Genomic DNA, 20,662 nt, shown 5'->3' with positions numbered 1-20,662 from the left:
ATTTATAGATTAGTATATTTATAGATTAATACATTTATAGATGTAAAAAAAAAGTTTATGCTAGGGTGTTGGGGAGAGGAGTGGGATTAAATTATGGGGAATCAAGTACAAAATGGGAGTTGACACAGTTACTTTTTGCTGATAATACTGTGCTTATGGGAGATTCTAAAGAAAAGTTACATAGGTTAATGGACGAGTTTGGGAGGGCGTGTTAAAGTAGAAAGTTGAAAGTGAACGTAGATAAGAGTAAGGTGATGAGGGTATCAAATGATTTAGATAGAGTAAAATTGGATATCACATTGGAGAGGAGGAGTATGGAAGAAGTGAATGTTTTCAGATATTTGGGAGTTGACTTGTCAGCAGATGGGTTTATGAAGGATGAGGTTAACCATAGAATTGATGAGGAAAAAAAGGCGAGTGGTGCGTTGAGGTATCTGTGGAGACAGCAACGTTATCTATGGAGGCAAAGAAGGGAATGTGTGAAAATATGGTGGTACCAACACTCGTATATGGGTGTGAAGCTTGGGTTGTAAATGATGCAGTGAGGAGGCAGTAGAGATGTCCTGTCTAAGGGCAGTGTGTGGTGTAAATATTATGCAGAGAATTTGGAGTGTGGAAATTAGGAGGTGTGGAGTTACTAAAGGTTTAGTCAGAGGGCTGAAGAGGGGCTGTTGAGGTGATTTGGTCATTTAGAGATTGGATCAAAGTAGAATGACTTGGAGAGCGTATAAATCTGTTGGGGAAGGAAGGTGGGGTAGGGGTCATCCTCGAAAAGATTGGAGGGAGGGGATAAAGGAGGTTTTGTGGGATAGGGGCTTGGACTTGCAGCAAGCGTGTTGGACAGGAGTAAATGGAGACGAATGGTTTTTGGGACTTGACAAGCTGTTGGAGTGTGGGCAGGGTAATATTTATTGAAGGGCTTCGGGGAAACTGGTTATTGTAGATTTAGCCAGACTTGAGTCCTGGAAATGGGAAGTACAATGCCTGCACTTTAAAGGAGGGGTCTGGGATATTGACAGTTTGGAGGGACTTCTAAACTGTTGTATCTGAGCGCCTCCGCAAAGACAGTGATTGTGAATAACAAAAAAAAGCACAATACCGTGACTGGAACGGTATATATAAATATTTTTCTTTTTCTTTTTCTTCTTCTCCCTCTTCCCCTTTCCTCTTTCCTTTTTCTCCTCTGGGTTGTCTTTCTCTCTTATGTCTCGTGTTTCTCTTCCTTCTTTATTTATTTCACCACTTCCCCTTTCACCCACCTCTGTGCGCTTGCTCTCCCTCTGTGGGCACCTAGCTCCCTTGCAGTGCTCCCCTTCCTTTGTATTTGACTGGCTCCTCCTCCTTATTCCCCACTACTACCTCTACCACTACTTACCTCCTCTACTACTACTACTACTACTACTACTACTACTACTACTACTAGTACTAGTACTAGTAGTAGAGACAGCTGACTTGTTGGTTTTTTTTTTTTTTTTTTTTTTTTTTTTTGCTGATATGCTTTTGTAAAACATCTTCCTTTTTTACAGACTAAATGAAATGGGTTCAGCCAGCAGTTACCCAGTTGGATTGAAACAGTTAGACCTGTCTCACAATCGTATCCGAGCCTGGCCCACAGTGGCCCATAGTGAGTCCCTGGAAAGTCTTGAATCTACTCTGTCATCGTGCTATGCACTTGCAGAAATCTCAAAGAGTAGCAGATTTTCATGCCAAGGTATTGTATTTAATTTGAAAATCAGTATATTTAGTTACTGTTCTGTATTCTACTGTGAATTCAGGAATCAGTAATATATAAAGTTTTTAATAGCTAATATTTTGGTAAATTAGGTTCTTTGCTGCTCTTAGTTTAATTTTAGTAAAAATATCACAAATAATGAGAATTTTTATTTAGTTTTACCTACGTATTTATGGAAAGAGCATCAGAGTTTTATCATTATACAGTATAAAAATTTTATTGCTCATCCACTACAAATTGTGTTACTGTTTCTTCTCCCTTCCCAATGTTGTGCCAGTAGCTAGAACTAGTAAACACCCATCCTTTTCCTTCCTCCCACAAAATAATTGTGCAGGACGCAAGTTTGGTCAGAATCTTAACGTGCCTCGTGTAAGAGGAGGTACAAGCTCTCCCCTTGGCTCCTCCCCCACACCTGGTCACTGTGTCCACCGACGACATATTCGTCTCGAGTCTCTGCGAACGCTAATTTTGGCAGATAATCAGTTGACTCGACTCTGCTTATATCTAGATGACAACGAATTCTCACTGGTGAATGAAGTTGATGAAAATGAAGTAAGTTCAGTATATTATTCAGTTTTGTTGATATCATTTATGATAAGGCTGATTATTATTTTGTGATTTTTGTTTGGTAATTCCTATGCCTTTTAGTCAGTTATAATTTCAGAGGCAGTCTTTTTAACAAGTTATAATTTTAAGCAAGAAAAGCACAGCTCTTTATGACTGTTAATTTCAGACAAACCCCGTCCGAGCCAGTACCCCTAGGAAATCCTGGTTGCTGTTTCCTAATCTTTCCATGTTGGATGTTAGCAACAACCTTCTGCGGGATTTGCCCACAACACTTCATGAGCTTACAAACTTATCTGTAAGTTGGAAATATGCTGTTCCCGTGAAATGTATATAAATACTGTCAACAAACTGTACATCATATGAAGGCCATAGTTTTCTCCAGAGTTGGTAGAGTACTATTTTAGTTCATAAAAGTTATGAAGACATATCAAAGTGGTAAATTATGCTCGTTTTTGTACAAATTCCTCTACATAGGCTGAGAGAGAGTGTTGGTAAGGCCAAAGAAAAAGTAAATGCTTTGGAGTGATGGAATGTGTAAGCATATTTACAAATTAATTAAGATGTTACTGAAAAACAAAGAGAATGTTTTACAATGATAGGACAACTAGGTGAGTACAAATAGGAAATGCATCAGTCTCGTGCTCAGCAGATGGAGGATCAAGCCTCCACCATGTCTTATGCTGAATAGCCCACATGGGTTTAGCACTTTACATGAATAACATGATGATGATAATTTACAATGATAGGGAATAAAATTTGTTTTTATGGATAGTATTATGAAAATTCTAATATGTATTTAAAGGTCAGTGGGAAATGATAGTATGATAGGCATTAATCCTTTGACTGTCAAGACCCCAAATCCTAAGGTGTCTCTCTGTGCCGCAAAATATTCGGAAAAAAAAATTTCTTACGAAATGATAATCTTTTCCCGGTGGTAATGACACCAAAAGTACGAAATTTGATGGAAAACTTATGGAATTGTGTTCTCCACGAAGTTAGCGATCTAGGCAGTATATGCTCATCGGCAATTTTGCCCACTTTGAGCCCTATTTTTGGCCAATTCCGTTGTTCCAGTTGACCAAACTCAGTTATTTCTTTAGAAATCCATTTGTTCTATTGATTGAGTACAAGAAATTGCCTACTTACTGATTTCAACTACCCAATAAAGTGGTCAGAAATTGGCAATTTGGCCAATTTCACACAAATTAAAAAAGATGCCAGTTTCAAAATAGGGTCCAGAATAAACAATGCAGACATTCCTGGCACTAAAATAACATTTTCTCTGTTCATTAGTCATGTCTCCAGGCCCCTTATATTACTCTTGCTTTCTATTTTTGAATTTTTATTCATACAAAAAGTAGAAGATTTACTGTTATGCAGACTACTGCATTATTGTAATAATTGTATAAATAATGTCAACCCACTCGTGACTGCATATTAGTTGGACACTTATTGGACGGTGACATCATTTGTTAACTCTTGAACATCGGCAAAATTGAACATTTCTGCTACTTTGAGCTCAATTTCAAGGTCCTTTTCATCATGAAACCAATCAAAATCAACTCTATTTCTGTAATATGTTTTCTATTCTATCAAACGAGACCAAGAAAACGGGAATACAACTATAAATATTATACGAAAATACACCTCAACGTCGTCATTTTAATATAAAAACACGGTCAGGGTTTTTTTTTTTCTCATGCATTGCGTGCTGCAGGATTTTTTTTATACTGCACACACTGACCACACAGACCCATTCTTTCACATGTGAGCCTACCAGCTTTCTTCCACTTGATTTGAAGCCACTTGAATTATGGTGTATTAATATGTCACCTACACTGGCTCGTAAGACGTATATATACAACACCGACAGTCAAAAAGTTAACTGGATATGACATTTAAGCAAGATTTGATAGGTGTTTCTTAACAATGTCATGAGAGCTGTTGGTAGATAGGGAACTTTTGGCATTTTCAGGCAGCAAGTTCCATATTTTAGGATCTTGTATTTGCATGGAGTTTGTGAACAGGTCAAGTCATACACCTGGTACATCAAAGAGATACTTATTCCTTGCCTTGTCTTCATGTGTTCTGTTGTAGCTCTCCAAAATGAGTTTTAATGAAGTCTCATATTGTTGTAAACAAAATCACTTCAAAATTATCCAAATACATAAAAAGAAGACATTAGGAGAAAGGCTGATTATTTCCCTAAATTATAAATCTACAAAGTGCAAAACAAAATCCTTGAAGTCTGATATAATGCAATACTATTAGCTAAACAAGATTCTGAGAAGAAAACATGAATTAAATAAACCAAGTCTCTTCAAGTCGCTTGTTCTCTCTAGGCTGGAATACTGCTGTACACTAACTGCCCCCTTCAAGGCAGACAAAATTGCTGACCTGGAGAATGTACAGAGAACTTTCACAGCACACACAAGTACAGTAAAGCACCTAAATTACTGGGAATGGTTGAAGTCCCTTGATTTGTATTCCCTGGAATGCGGGCGAGAAAGATACAGTATTATATGCACTGGGAAAATCCTAGAGGGATTAGCACCAAACCTGCACAGGAAAATCACTCGCTACACAAGCAAAAGACTCGGCAGGAGATGCAGCATTTCCCCAGTAAAAAGCAGGGGTGCCCGAGTACACGAGACAAGACAATAAGTGTCAGGGGCCCAAGACTATTCAACTGCCTCCCAGCATAAATAAGGGGGATTACCAATAGACCCGTGGCTGTTTTCAAGAAGGTGCTGGACAGGCACCTAAAGTCAGTACCTGATCAGCCGGGCTGTGGTTCTTACATCAGTTTACATGCAGCCAGCAGTAACAGCCTGGTTGATCAGACCATGATCCACCACGAGGCCTGGTCTCAGACTGGGCCGTGGGGTTATTGACCCCCCAAAATCCTCTCCCGAATCCATGGATTCAGTTTGTGTAGTTTCAGTTATCCACGATTTACCGTGACTCGAAAATAAGCCTCAGTTGACGTATCAGCGGATGGATTTATGAAGGATGAGGTTAATCATAGAATTGATCAGGGAAAAATGGTGAGTGGTGCTTTGAGGTATATGTGGAGACAAAGAACGTTATCAATGGTGGCAAAGAAGGGAATGTATGAAAGTATAGTGGTACCAACACTCTTATATGGGTGTGAAGCTTGGGTTGTACATCCTGCAGCGAGGAGGCTGTTGGAAGCAGTGGAGATGTCCTGTCTAAAGGTAATGTGTGGTGTAAATATTATGCAGAAAATTCGGAGTGTGGAAATTAGGAGAAGGTGTGGGGTTAATAAAAGTACAGTGAACCCCCGCTTAACGATCACCTCCCAATGCGACCAATTATGTAAGTGCGTTTGTATGTGTATATTTGGGGGTCTGAAATGGACTAATCTACTTCACAATATTCCTTATAGGAACAAATTCGGTCAGTACTGGCACCTGAACATACTTCTGGAGTGAAAAAATATCGTTAACCGGGGGTCCACTGTATTAGTCAGAGGGCTGAAGAGGGGTTGTTGAGGTGGTTTGGTCATTTAGAGAGAATGGATCAAAGTAGAATGACATGGAGAGCGTATAAATCTGTAGGGGAAGGAAGGCTGGGTAGGGGTCGTCCTCGAAAGGGTTGGAGGGAGGGGGTAAAGGAGGTTTTGTGGGCGAGGGGCTTGGACTTCCAGCAAACATGCGTGACTGTTAGGAGTGAATGAAGACGAATGGTATTTGGGACCTGACGAGCTGTTGGAGTGTGAGCAGGGTAATATTTAGTGAAAAGATTCAGGGAAACCGGTTATTTTATATAGCCGGACTTTAGTCCTGGAAATGGGAAGTACAATGCCTGCACTTTAACCCTTAAACGGTCCAAACGTATGTATACATTCACTCGCGTAGCGCCCCAAATTTTTTGAGGAAAAAACAAATCTTTTCTTTTAAAAGGAAAAAAGAGCATATTGTGCCCAGGCATCCCCAATTATTTTAATATTGCACACAGTGAGTGCGCACACCCATTCTCTCATGTCTAGGTGACTCAGGCTTATTGTGGCAATGTTGAATGAATGACAAAGAAAACGTATATATACGTTTGGGGCGCTACGCGCGTGAACTTATATATACGTTTGGACCGTTTAAGGGTTAAAGGAGGGGTTTGGGATATTGGCAGTTGGAGGGATATATTGTGTATCTTTATATGTACGTATATACTTCTAAACTGTTGTATTCCGAGCACCTCTGCAAAAACAGTGATTATGTGTGAGGTGAAAGTGTTGAATGTTCATGAAAGTATTTTCTTTTTTGAGATTTTCTTTCTTTTTGGGTCACCCTGCCTCGGTGGGAGACGGCCGACTTGTTAAAAAAAAAAAAATAGTAAATGACCAAGGCAGGTGTAAATGTCCACCTGTCAATGTGTTTGTGACAATTTGAGTACAATTTCAGTGCCTAATACTAGTGTCAGAACAAAGATTGGTTATGAAATGACAAAAACTACTATAAATTGTAATTATCAGAACATAAAAATTATATAAAATAATATGAAAAGTAGAAAAAAGGTATATCAGCAACACTTCTGCAAGTGGCAGGACTCCATGTTGCCATCACGTGAGCATCCACTGCCAACTTCTCAGCCTCATATCTCTGTAAGTACTGACCTTAATTTTATTCGGGGCATTGCGCAAGTAAACATATATACAGTGGACCCTCAACCAGTGATTGCATCGATTAACGATAAATCTGACTAGCGATTCATTTAAATGCAAAAATTTTGCCTTGACTAGCGCTTAAAAACCTGACCAGCGCTTTTCGTTCCGTACCATACGCGTCCACTTTGGCCTGAGCGTGCCTCACTTGTCCCTTTGGTGCCAGTGTTTACAAGCCAGCCAGCCACCGCGGTCGCTTCCAAACATACAACTGGAACATTTCATATTATCACAGCCTTTTTAGTGATTTCACCTGCAAAATAAGTCACCATGGGCCCCAAGAAAGCTTCTAATGCCAACCCTACAGCAAAAAGGGTGAGAATTACTATGGAGATGAAGAAAGAGATTATTGATAAATATGAAAGTGGAGTGCGTATCTCTGAGCTGGTCAGGTTGTATAATAAACCCCAATCAACCATCGCTACTATTGTGGGCAAGAAAACGGCAATCAAGGAAGCTGTTCTTGCCAAAGGTGCAGCTATGTTTTCGAAACTGAGATCGCAAGTACTCGAAGATGTTGAGAGACTGTTATTGGTGTGGATAAACGAGAAACAGATAGCAGGAGACAGCATCTCTCAAGCGATCATATGTGAAAAGGCTAGGAAGTTGCATGACAATTTAATTAAAAAAATGCCAGCAACTAGTGATGTGAGTGAATTTAAGGCCAGCAAAGGTTGGTTTGAGAGATTTAAGAAGCATAGTGGCATTCATAGTGTGATAAGGCATGGTGAGGCTGCCAGTTCGGACCACAAAGCGGCTGAAAAATATGTGCAGGACTTCAAGGAGTACATAGACAGTGAAGGACTGAAACCTGAACAAGTGTTTAATTGCGACGAAACAGGCCTGTTTTGGAAGAAAATGCCAAGCAGGACCTACATTACTCAGGAGGAAAAGGCACTCCCAGGACATAAGCCTATGAAAGACAGGCTTACTTTGTTGATGTGTGCCAATGCTAGTGGTGATTGCAAAGTGAAGCCTTTATTGGTGTATCACTCTGAAACTCCCAGAGTGTTCAGGAAAAACAATGTCCTCAAGGCTAATTTGTGTGTGCTGTGGAGGGCAAACAGTAAGGCATGGGTCACTAGGGACTTTTTCTATGACTGGTTACACCATGCATTTGCCCCCGATGTGAAAAATTACCTAATTGAAAAGAAATTAGACCTTAAGTGCCTCCTGGTATTAGACAATGCCCCTGGTCATCCTACAGATGTGGCAGAGCGACTTTCTAGGGACATGAGCTTCATTAAGGTGAAGTTTTTGCCTCCTAATATCACTCCTCTCCTGCAGCCCATGGACCAGCAGGTTATTTCCAACTTCAAGAAACTGTACACAAAAGCTATGTTTGAAAGGCGCTTTGTAGTGACCTCAGAAACTCAACCGACTCTAAGAAAGTTTTGGAAAGATCATTTTACCATCCTCAATTGTGTAAACATTATAGGTAAGGCTTGGGAGGAAGTGACTAAGAGGACATTGAACTCTGCTTGGAAAAAACTGTGGCCAGAATGTGTAGACAAAAGGGATTTTGAAGGGTTTGAGGCTAACCCTGAGAATCCTATGCCATTTGAGGAATCCATTGTGGCATTGGGGAAGTCCTTGGGGTTGGAGGTTAGTGGGGAGGATGTGGAAGAGTTGGTGGTGGAGGACAGTGAAGAACTAACCACTGATGAGCTGCTAGATCATCTTGAACAGCAAGAGGGCAGACCTGAGGAAACTGCTTCGGAGGAGGGGAGAGAGAAATTGAAGAAGTTGCCTACTTCTAAGATTAAGGAAATCTGTGCAATGTGGCTTAAAGTGCAAAGCTTTATGGATGATAATCACCCTGACACAGCTACTGCAAGCCGTGTTGGCAACCTGTACACTGACAATGTTGTGAACCACTTTAGGAAAGTCATAAAGGAACGAGAGGTACAGGCCTCTATGGACAGATATGTTGTGTGACAGAAGTCCAGTGACTCTCAAGCTGGTCCTAGTGGCATTAAAAGAACAAGGGAAGTAACCCCAGAAAAAGACTTGCTGCCTCAAGTGCTAATGGAAGGGGATTCCCCTTCTAAACAGTAAGAAGATAACGCTCTCCCCTCCTCCCATCCCATCAATCATCACCAGATCTTCTATAAAGGTAAGTGTCATGTAACTGTGCATTGTAATCTTCAGTTTGTGTGTATTAAAATTAATATTTCATGTGGTAAAAAAATTTTTTTTTCAATACTTTTGGGTGTCTTGCACGGATAAATTTGATTTCCTTTATTTCTTATGGGGAAAATTAACTTGACTAACGATTATTTTGACTAACGATGAGCTCTCAGGAACGGATTAATATCGCTGGTTGAGGGTCAACTGTATACGTTTGGACCGTTTAAGGGTTAAAAAACTAACAGAAGGAAGTTTCAGTTAATGCCAATTATCGATTAAATCCGAATGATGAGATTGTTTTTCTATAATTGTAGCCAGTGGTGGCTCGTCCATAGGAGCTGCAGTCCCCCCCAGATGCTCACTGCCAGACATATGACCTCATCAACCTTATTCTAAAATAATTTGCAACTGACAAATGTATTACAGGAAAAATCTGTTGTATGTTGTTTTCAATGTATTTATAAGTGAATTTTTTATTTTTTTGTTGAAACGAGATAAATTATTAAAAATAGAAGTTTGACGCAGTATGATAGTATAGGTATTACTGGCATTACGAGCCTCCACTGATCATAGCAGTAATGGACAATTCTGGATTTAATGAACTTTCATTGTTAAATTTGAAAATCAATTTATCCAGCAGACTGCAGCAGTAAGAGATAATTCTGGATTTAACAGATTTTGTCCTTTAAATCCAGAATTGCCCATAACTGTAGCAGACAATTCTGGTTTTAAATAAACTTGTTTATTAAATCCAAAATTAATTTACCCAGCAGACTGCAATAATAGTAATGGACATTTCTGGAGTTGGTGGATATTGTCCGTCCTTTCTTTATGTTGTCAGTTGCTTCCAAATTTTGTCTGGTAACATATTTTGTATGTTAACCCTTAAACTGTCCAAGCAGATCTATGTTCATATGCGTAGTGCTTCAAAAGTAGATCTATGTTTTTTTACGTATTTTCAAATATAATAAAAAAAAAGATCAAAGTTTTTTACACGTTTTCAAATGTAAAAAAAAAAAAATCTACTATTTTACATACTTTCAAATGTTGAAAAAACGTAGATCTACGTTTGGACAGTTTAAGGGTTAAATCAGAAATCTGTTAAATTGTGGTCTATTAAATTGAAGGATTTCTACTTTTAATATATTTAGTTTGTTAGCTACCTTTTAAGGGATATCTATTTTCTTCATATTTTCCCCAGGTACTAAATATATCAGGAAATAGTGACATTACTGAGCTGCCACCCGAGATGGGTCTCTTGTCTCGCCTCTGGAATCTCAACACTCGAGCATGTTCATTACAAGAGCCGCTTAAGTCCATGATTGAAAGCAAGAAATATAAAACCATGGATGTTATTGGGTATCTTAAGGTCAGTGATTAAATGATCTGACCACTGCTTTTAGGGTCGAAGAATTTGAAAAAAAAAAATTTTTATGAAATGATAGAAAGCCTTTTTCAAAGGTAATGAAAGCAAATGTATGAAATTTGATGGGAAACTTATGGATTTACGCTTTTGCAAAGTTAGTAGTCTTGGCAATATTTCCACATCGGTGATTTTTGCCCGCTTTGAGCTCTATTTTCGGCCAATTCTATTGTTCCAGTAGACCAGACTCATATATATTTCACTAGTATTCCTTCTATTCTGTTGAGCACAAGAAACTGCTCATTTCCCTATTTCAACTACCCCGTAAAGTGACCAGAAATCGGTAATTTACCCAATTTAACACAAAATTAAAAAATTGCTAATTTAAAAATATTGTCCAGAATAAACAATGTAGACATTCCTGGCACTAAAAAAAAACATTTCCTTTGTTCATTAGTTATGTCCCCAGGCAGGAAGGCAGGCAATTCCAGCATCAGCCCCTGCTGGGAACCATGCCCCACACACCACCCCCACACAACCACCTGTACACACCCACCCTCTCAAAACCACTCACACAACCACCCTCTCACAACTATCCCCACACAATTACAACCAGCCACAAATGTCCAGGAACCATCACTAAATGTAGCTAACTTTTCAGTATAAAACTAAATGTGAACTCTGTCAGCAGAAAAAAGAATGATTCATGGAAGAAAGGGCAGCAATTCTTCCATGTCAGTGTTACCTTAAGTAACTGAGATCAATTAATAGTTTTGATTATTGCAGAGCATACTGGAGGATGCAAGACCATATGCAAGAATGAAGTTAATGATAGTAGGTGTTCAGGGTATTGGTAAGACTTCTCTCCTGGAACAACTGCGCCATGAAGGGACTGGATCCTACAGGAAAAAGCCTGTTGAAGTAAGTGCTATAAAATAGTCTTAATCTTTTTTCAGGTATTTTTGTTTCTCATTTTCCTTTGCTAATTCATTTATAAATGGAACATGTCTCTCTTTCCAGTCCGGATAATAATGATTAGAAATGGAACATTAAGCAAAATTAAGTGTTCAAATTTGAAATAAATTTTGCTTGAGTAAAATTATATATTGCAAACTCATTTATGCATTAAATTAACAATTGGCTTATTTAATAATGTTGCAATTTATTTGTAGCATTGGGCGAAAAGAATGGGGAATAAAAACATCAACACACGCACCTCACGAGGCACCAGCATGTCCACAGTGGGTGTCGACATCGGAGACTGGATATATGAAAAGAAAGTTAGAGGCCACAGCAACTATGGTCCAGTGGTCTTCAGGTTTGTAATTCTAATATTTTTAGATTCAGAACCTTATGAAAATTATTATAAAATGGTGTTTATGGATTAGTAAAGTTCTACTTCCATCTCCTAAAAACAGCATTGGGCTTAAAATATTGCAGAATCTTATTAAAGGCTTATATTAAAAAGCATTTTATGGCGCCTCCTTGATTAAAACATCTTTCTTAGATCCCTCAAAAAGATAATTTAATACCATTTCAGTGTGGGTGGTGAATACAGTAATCTCTCATGATGTATGGGTTATGTTCCTGAAAATTATAATGTACAATAAGAGCATTACATTAGATGAACATGTGGGAAAAACAAATTCCTTTTTTTATTGTACTAAGTCAAAATTATTGCAGTATAACTTACCTTGTATTCTGGTAATCTTTATTTTTAAAGTGGAAGAGTGTGGAGAGGGTTGAGTCCTACTGGGCTGAAGCTGATGGCTGTGGTTCTTGTGTTGATGTAGATGTAGAGTTTTCAGTAGTTGATGGTTGTATAATATTAGAATGCTCATTTGTTCTACAGTGCACTTTTAAAATTCTTAAGCCATCCTTAACTAAACATATACCATTGTGAAGGCTCTCCTTCCTTTTCTCATATAGTTTTATAGTATGGCAGGGCTTTGTGCATTATTTTCTGACCACTAAGTGAGGCTCCATTCTTTGATTTATCCACATTTCACACATTCATTAGCTTTTCTGTCTTGACATTCTTTTGACAGGTGACTCTCTCTATGCACTACATAATGCACACCCTCTTATTATTTTTTTTATCATTTTTAACCCCTTGACTGTCACAACCCCAAATCCTAAGGTGTCTCCTGATGTCTAAAAATTAAAAAAAAAAATTATTTTCTCTTATGAAATGATAGAGAATCTTTTCCCGATTGTAATGACACCAAAAGAATGAAATTTGATGGAAAACTGACGGAATTACTCTCTAGTGAAATTAGCGACCTCGGTATTTACGAATCGGCGATTTCGCCCACTTTGAGCCCTATTTTCGGCTGATTCCATTGTTCCAGTCGACCAAACTCATAGCTATTTCTTTAGAGCTCCATTTTTTCTATCGATTGAGTACAAGAAACTGCCCATTTACCGATTTCAACTACCCAGTAACGTGGTCAGAAATTTGCAATTGGGCCAATTCATGAAAATTAAAAAATATGATAATTTCAAAATAGGGTCCAAAATGAACAGTGCAGACATTCCTGGCTCTAAAATAACATTTTCTATGTTCATCAGTCACGTCTCTAGGCTACTCTGATATTACTCTTGCTTTCTATTCTGAATTTTTATTCAAACAAAAAATAAAAGATTTACTGTTATGCAGAGTACTGCAATATAGTAATACAGTGGACCTCTGGTTATCGGCCAGTTTGGTTATCAGCCAGCTCGGTTATCGGCGGGTTTTTCGGTGCCTGGTTATCAGCCGTTCGCTCAGTTATCAGCGGTTTTGGACGCATCCATCCACCGGCTGGGGCGCTTGCGCTTCAGTTTGGCTTTGTCTCTCGGTGACTGAGGAGGCTTCTGCTCATACATCCATACATTTCACTTGTTTACCATTGTTTTTAGTGGTTTTTCTTGCAGTGCAACTGTGATATAAGCAACCATGGCCCCAAAGAAAGTTCTTAGTAAAGTTCCTGTGGTAAAGAAAGTGAGAAACACCATGGAATTTAAGCGTGAAGTGATCAAAAAGTTTGAGAGTGGTATGAAGGTGATGGAACTTGCCAGGATGTACAGCAAGAATAAATCAACAATTACATCCATCCTGGCAAAGAAAGAACAAATCAAAGACACTAATGTTGCAAAAGGAGTAGCTTTTCTAACTAAACAAAGGACACCGATAATGGAGGAAATGGAAAAGTTATTATTATTGTGGATTAAGGAAAAAGAATTAGTGGGAGACAATGTAGTGGAGTCTACTGTTTGTGAGAAGGCAAGCAGTTGCATGAGGATCTTGCAAAGAAAATGCCTGGAACAAGTTTGTGAATTTAGGGCCAGCAAAGGATGGTTTGATAGATTTAAGAAGCATAGTGGCATACACAGTGTTGTAAGGCATGGTGAGGCTGCAAGTTCTGACAAATGTGCAGCTGAAAAGAATGTTCACAAATTCGAGGGCTATGTTAAGGCTGAAGGATTCGAACCCCAACAAGTTTTCAGTTGTGACGAAACAGACCTGTTTTGGAAGAAAATGCCAAAGAGGACCTACATTACCCAGGAGGAAAAGGCACTGCCAGGACACAAGCCTGTGAAAGACAGGCTTACTCTTTTGTTGTGTGGTAATGCTAGTGGGGATTTCAAAGTGAAGCCTTTACTTGTGTATCACTCAGAAAATCCCAGAGTTTTTATGATAAACAGTGTCATGAAGAATAGATTGTGTGTGATGTGGAAAGCTAATCATAAGGCATGGGTCACAAGGCAGATTTTCAAAACGTGGGTTAATAATGTGTTTGGCCCAAGTGTGAAAAAATACCTCCTGGAAAAGAAATTCCACTCAAGTGCCTCCTGTTACTGGACAATGCTCCTGCACATCCTCCAGACTTGGAAAACCAAGTGTTTAGGGACTTCAGTTTTATAAAAGTGAAGTTCTTGCCTCCCAACACCACTCCTCTCCTCCAGCCCATGGACCAGCAGGTCATTTCTAACCTCAAAAATATCTACACAAAAGCAGCGTTTCAAAAGTGCTTTGACGTGACCTCGGACACTCAGTTGACCCTAAGACATTTCTGGAGGAATCACTTCACTATCCTCCATTGCATAAGACTTATAGGTAAGGCTTGGAAGAGAGTGACTTCCAGGACTTTGAACTCTGCTTGGAGAAAACTGTGGCCAGATTGTGTCCAAGAGAGGGATTTTGAAGGGTTTGAGACTCACTGTGACCCTGACCCAGCTGACCCTGTGGACTCTATTGTGTCTTTGGGGAAGTCCCTGGGGTTGGAGGTGAGTGGTGATGATGTGGAAGAGTTGGTGGAGGACCACAGGGAAGAGCTTACCACTGAAGAGCTGCAAGAGCTTCAACTTGAACAGCAACAGACTGCAGCTGAGGAACTTGCTTCAGAGGAGGAGGAAGAGGGAGTGAAGGAAGTGCCTTCTTCAGAGATTAAAGAGGTGTGTGCAATGTGGACCAGGGTGCTAGCTTTTGTAGAGAAACACCACCCTGACAAAGCTGAAACAAGCCATATCTGCAACATGCTTTGTGACAAAACCCTGTCCCACTTCAGGGAAATCTAAAAGAGACACCAGAAACAGAGCACTCTGGACAGTTATTTTGTGAGACAGGGGTCCAGTGACTCTCAAGCTGGTCCTAGTGGCATTATAAGACAGAGAAGGGAAGTAACCCCAGAGAAGGCATTACTACCTAAAGTCTTCATGGAGGGGGATTCCCCTTCCAAACACTAACTCTTCCCTCTCTTCCAGAAGCCAGCATTAGCCTTCAATAAAGGTATGTAATACTTACATAATTGTAAAAAAATTATTTTTTTTGTCAATATTTTTGTTGGGAACGAATTAATTTTATTTTCATTAATTCTTATGGGAAATATTAATTTGGTTATCGGCCATTTCGGTTATCAGCCGACCTTCAGGAACGGATTGAGGCTGATAACGAGGTCCTGTAATTGTATAATAATGTCAACCATTTATAATTGCGTATTAGAATGGCTACTTGGACATTTATTGGAAAATGACATCAATTGTTTACTTTTGAACATTGGCAAAAATCAAACATTTCCCTACTTTGAGCTCCATTCCAAGGTTCTTTTCATAGTAAAACCAATCAAAATGACCTCTATAGATATAATATGTTATCCATTCTATCAAGCGAAACCAAGAAAGCGAGAATGCAAACATAAATACAGTGGACCCCAGTTTACTGATCAGCTCCTGCGACCAATTATGTAAGTGTATTTATGTAAGTGCGTTTGTATGTGTATGTTTGAGGGTCTGAAAATGGACTAATCTAATTCACAATATTCTTATGGGAACAAATTGGTCAGTACTGGCACCTGAACATACTTCTGGAATAGAATAATATATAAAGCGAGGGTCCACTGTACTATCGAAAATAGACCACAAAGTCGGCATTTTAATTAAAAAAAATGGTTGGAGTTTTTCTCATTATGCACTGTGTACTACAGGATTTTTATATGGTACATTTGGCCACACAGACCCATTCTCTCACATGTGGAGCCTACCAGCTTTCTCCTGCTTGATTTGAACCGCTAGAATTTGGTATATATAAATCAAAAGCGGTGGCTCGTAAGACATGTATATATGACCGAAGCAGTCAAAGGGTTAATTGTACTAAAGTTGATTCATTTACATAAAACTCACTGGCAGTTTTCCCTCACTATGCACTACCTCTCTGTATATTTAAAATTTTACGTTTTGTTTTACAATGTATATATTCATTCTTTTAGTCCTCCAGTATCACTAGTATTCCTCTTGAGTGCCATGGTTAATATCAGAGACCAAATATAGTGATGAAAATATCCAAAATAGTCTAATGACACAGAGTGAGAGAAAGAACAAGATGCTTCAGAAGGCAACTGTAGGTGGTGTGAGATGTCAGTTGCTGGAGCAAGTCATGTACATGTCAGTACCCAGATATTTGCAAATTTAATGCTATGGCATGTCGTAACAAAATTTTGCACACAGTATGATGCTATGATGTGTAGTTTTAAAGATTTGCACAATCACTGATTCCTTAATTTCTAGCGTGTAACATCAAGATTTTTCGCATTTTAATTTTTGGATCGCTTTTTCTTTTACATTGCAGAAAATCATGCTTTGTGAAGTTACATTTTAAGAGCATTTACTGTACCTGTTAAATACCCATCAAACATTTTATATTAGATTGTTGATTCCTTCCTGACATAGTGTTGAGCTGAACTAAGTGAGTTGCAATTTTGTTTTATTTAAGCATGGACATAAAATTAAAAAGTCAGATATAAGCTTACAGGCCAGCAGAACATGATTTGAAGGCTTCTTGTATGTGCAGTAAATTAAATTACATGATATTCCTGTTAATAGTTATAATTTTTGGCTCATTTTAGGAGTGTATTGTGCCCTTATAGCTTACGTAATTATTTTACGACAATATAGTGTAAATTCTGTATTCAAAAAAAAAAATCTCAATTTAGCAGATTTCTAATTTAACAAACAAAAATCTGTTGTCTGGTTAAAGTCTAAAGATGATTGTTTATTACTTGAAAATAAATTCATATTAAAACCATAGTTATTATAGTTTTTATTAACTTCATATTTTTTAAAGCTCTAAACCATAGGTGTAAGAACAGCTGTATAATAAAGTTACTTCTTATACCAGAAAGAAAATAAAAACTTTCTAAACTTATTTGTTTTCTAGGACATGGGACTTTGGTGGTCAGAAGGAATATTATGCTACTCACCAGTATTTCCTCTCTAAGAGATCACTATATCTTGTTGTGTGGAAGATCAGTGATGGTAGAGAGGTTTGCAGAGATTTTACAGTGGCTAGTTAATATTCAGGTGAGTAGCTTTCCCCATTACCCTTAATTTATTCACTGTACAGAAAATTACACAAGAGTTTGATGAATAGGTTATATGCACTTTAAGAAATATAAATGATTTTCATTTTTTTTGCAATAGTTCTTTTCTCTGGTCAAGCTGACAAGTCTCACATAATTTTAAAGGGGTGGACTGGTTTAAAACAGCAGAAGGCTTGGGCAGATGACCAAAGCTCAAGTGGCAGGTCATCATCTGACTAGACCTGTTTAGGAAATGCTTGTCCTGTTTCCTGATGAACCTTATCTAACCTAACGTCACTACTGTCCCATTTATTTGTTTTATTGTGTGCATATATTTTTAAACTTTACTGTATCTATTTTTAAACCAGTTGTACATCTCTTTTCCACAATCCACTTTTTAAATTTTATTAAAATAAAATTATATACCTTGGCACTCTTTAATTTTCTTTACTGTAAGTGTGACTTACAAGTTGCATCCAAAGCAGAATGTTTGCTCTTAAAGCCTTTTCATCTGCTTTTCAGTTTTGAATGTACTTTTTCAATATCATTTACAAGAAAAATCACACTATATAAAGGCCCTTCATAACAAATCTTACTATAAATTAATTTTATTCCAAAACCTACTTTACAAGCTGTTCTTACTGTATTTCCTTCAAGGCTCAGAGCTCCCAACTCTCCTGTTCTATAGTTGGTACTCACTTTACCTTGTGAAGTTTCACTCTTGGAGTGAAAAACTGCAGCAGCTGATTCTGACAAATTTATCCGTTATTGATGCTGAAAAATTTGGGGCCCGGGTTTTGGCACCAGGGTATACCACACAAAAGCTGCTTTTTTTTTCTCCATTTTTAAAAGATTTTAATTCTTAAAAAAAATCATTTTTTTTTTGAAAATTGTTTAAATCCCGCCCTTTGTTTAAATTGGGGTTTTCTATGATTTTTTTTTAAACCCTGTTGCTTTTTCATCCCATTTTCCCATAATCTATATATATGAGTCAGTCCTCCTGGTGTTCTACTTGTCCTTCAAAGAAAATGACTATATCATTAACATCTGGGTTAAAAGGTTCATACAGTGGGAAACCCTTGGCTTTCACATGCCCAGTTTTTATCGATTCAGTTTTTTGGGGAATTTTTCCAAAATTTTCCCAGTTTTGAACTGTCGGGTTTAAAGTTGAAAATGGTCCAATAAACTTGTCCTTTTCAAGATCGCCATCATTTCTGGGAAAAGAGTGCCCAAAAACATTGTTTATGATTTTGTGCATTTTATGCCTTGGCTAATTTGGGCCCCTCGCCTGTTGTGGAATCTATTGGTCTTTGGGAAGTCCGGGGGGTTTGATTTTAGGGCCAGGATGTGGGGTTGGTGGGGCCCCCAAGGGGGGAAACTAACCCTTGAAGAGCCAAGACCTTTTAAACCCCTTTTAGGGGTGACAGGCCCCCTTTCCTTTGCTCGGTTTAAAAAAATTTTAAAAAAAAAAAAATTTTTTTTTTCTTATGAAAAATTTTTTCAAAAATATAGGATAAACAAAAAAAAAATCCATCAAATGGGGAAAATGGATGCATAAGTTTGCAGAAAAAGGCCCGTTAAACGTGGCTGCCGCCACCCCTAAACTTTTGGTTTTTGTTTTGAAGGTTTGTTGTTTTTCACTTTTATTTTTTTACATCTTATGTGGCCTATGAGACCAAAGAAAGGTGTACTATATAATCTTGAAACCAAACAATAACACACAAACAAAATTATCAATATATTGTTTAAAAAACTTTTTACAAAACAAACAAACAAAACATTTTTTTCCCATTGTTCTTAATAGATATCCAATATACAGTCATGAAACCCTAGTGTTCCAGTTTTGGGAACCAAACATGGTGTCATACACAAGGGTTTTTTATCTTTCCCCCCATTATCTTTTTCAATCTTCTTCTTTTCATCTGTCTGTCATCTTTCTAAGGTACACCAAAAAAAATAAAATATATAAATTACCTAGGGATAACCCAAAAACCAAAAAAGTGTATACTCTGCTTAAGATGGAGAAAAAGTATAACAGTTTTTGTGGTTCTGAGACAGAGGTAGGGGATGACAGATAGACGGGGGAGCTTAAAAGAAAATAGCAGAAAAATGTTATTTAATACCAGGGGGCTGGTGCCTTCCTCCTCTTCCCCTTTTCCCCCCCTCTCTTCCCTCCTCTTCCCCCTTTTCCTCACTTTTCCTCTTCCTCCTACTCTTCCTCTTCCTCCCCTCCTCCTCTTTTTCCCTCCCCTCCTCCCCCCTCCCCTCCTCTTCTTCCTCTTCCTCCTCTTCCCAACTTCCTCCTACTATTCCTCTTCCTCCCCCTTTTCCCTTTTACCTCTTCCTCTTATTCCTCTTCCTCCTACTCTTCCCTCTTCCCCCTCCTCTTCCCCCTCCCCCTCTTCTTTCTTCCCCTATTTTTCCCCCTTCCCCTTCTCCTCCTCCCCCATGGTGAAAATTACAGGAGTGGCGCTTAAAAAATGAATTTGCCCATTATTCCCCCCCCTCCGCCGTAAACAATGGGGGGGGATCTCCCTTCCTCCATTTATCTAATTATCTTTCCCCCTCATTCTATCTTTTTTTTATCTCCCCAAGGTACACATAAAACAAGAAACATAGTAAAAAATTACCTAGGATCCCCAAAAAACCCAGACAAAGTGCTATCCTCCTTGAAGATCGAGTAAAAGTGAGGGCAGCTTGGGCTTTTGAGACAGAGAGCAGATGGAAAACAGGAGCTTGACAGGGCGGGAAATAGACAAAAAGAAATGTTATTCCAGCAAAAAAAAAGGGGAGGGGAGTTTATCTAATTTTTGGCATCAGCTCTACCCTCTTTTCCCCTCATAAAACCCAACTTATCAGATGTTATCTCCCCCTTTTCTTGTTACTTCATGGGGAAATTTAATTAAAATTTTTTTTTTACCCATTATTTTATTATTATTATTTTGTATTATTATTATTAAATTATTATTTTATTATTATTATTTTATTTTTGGTTTTCATTTTATTCTTCTTCCTCCTCCTCCTCCTCCTCTTCTTCCTCCTCCCCCTCTCTTCTTCTTCCCCCCTCCCCCCTCCTCCCCTGCCTCCTCCTCCTCTGCCTCCCCTCCTCCTCTTCCTCCCCCTCCTCTGCCTCCCCCTCCTCTGCCTCTCCTCCTCCCTCCTCCTCCTCTGCCTCCTCCTCCCCCTCCATTCTTAACAAATTTTAAGAGCTTTTACATAACCCCCTTCCCCTCATCACCTGCTCAATCAGTCTGGGATTTTGGAAAATAGGAGTTTCCCCTTTTATTCTGGTACAACTGAACGTGAACAAGATGGCCCACACCAAAAGGGGGAATTTGGGGTTTTCTGGGTTT

At 38.6% G+C, this 20,662-nt stretch overlaps 1 protein-coding gene across 1 annotated transcript in view; it reads left to right on the top strand.

Annotated features, from left to right (window-relative positions):
- Positions 1-20,662, top strand: part of Lrrk (Leucine-rich repeat kinase) — a 1,005,461-nt gene that overhangs the window by 712,043 nt on the left and 272,756 nt on the right. Inside the window, exons 15-21 of the mRNA XM_070091737.1 lie at positions 1,527-1,711; positions 2,013-2,284; positions 2,466-2,594; positions 10,312-10,479; positions 11,260-11,394; positions 11,646-11,791; positions 17,168-17,273. Coding sequence (XP_069947838.1) covers positions 1,527-1,711; positions 2,013-2,284; positions 2,466-2,594; positions 10,312-10,479; positions 11,260-11,394; positions 11,646-11,791; positions 17,168-17,273 — 1,141 coding nt within the window. The remainder of the gene's footprint in view (positions 1-1,526; positions 1,712-2,012; positions 2,285-2,465; positions 2,595-10,311; positions 10,480-11,259; positions 11,395-11,645; positions 11,792-17,167; positions 17,274-20,662) is intronic.

The sequence above is a fragment of the Cherax quadricarinatus genome, chromosome 37, assembly GCF_038502225.1.
Source record: "Cherax quadricarinatus isolate ZL_2023a chromosome 37, ASM3850222v1, whole genome shotgun sequence".
Classification (NCBI taxonomy): Eukaryota; Metazoa; Arthropoda; class Malacostraca; order Decapoda; family Parastacidae; genus Cherax; species Cherax quadricarinatus.
This window is presented reverse-complemented; position numbering and strand designations above follow the sequence as displayed.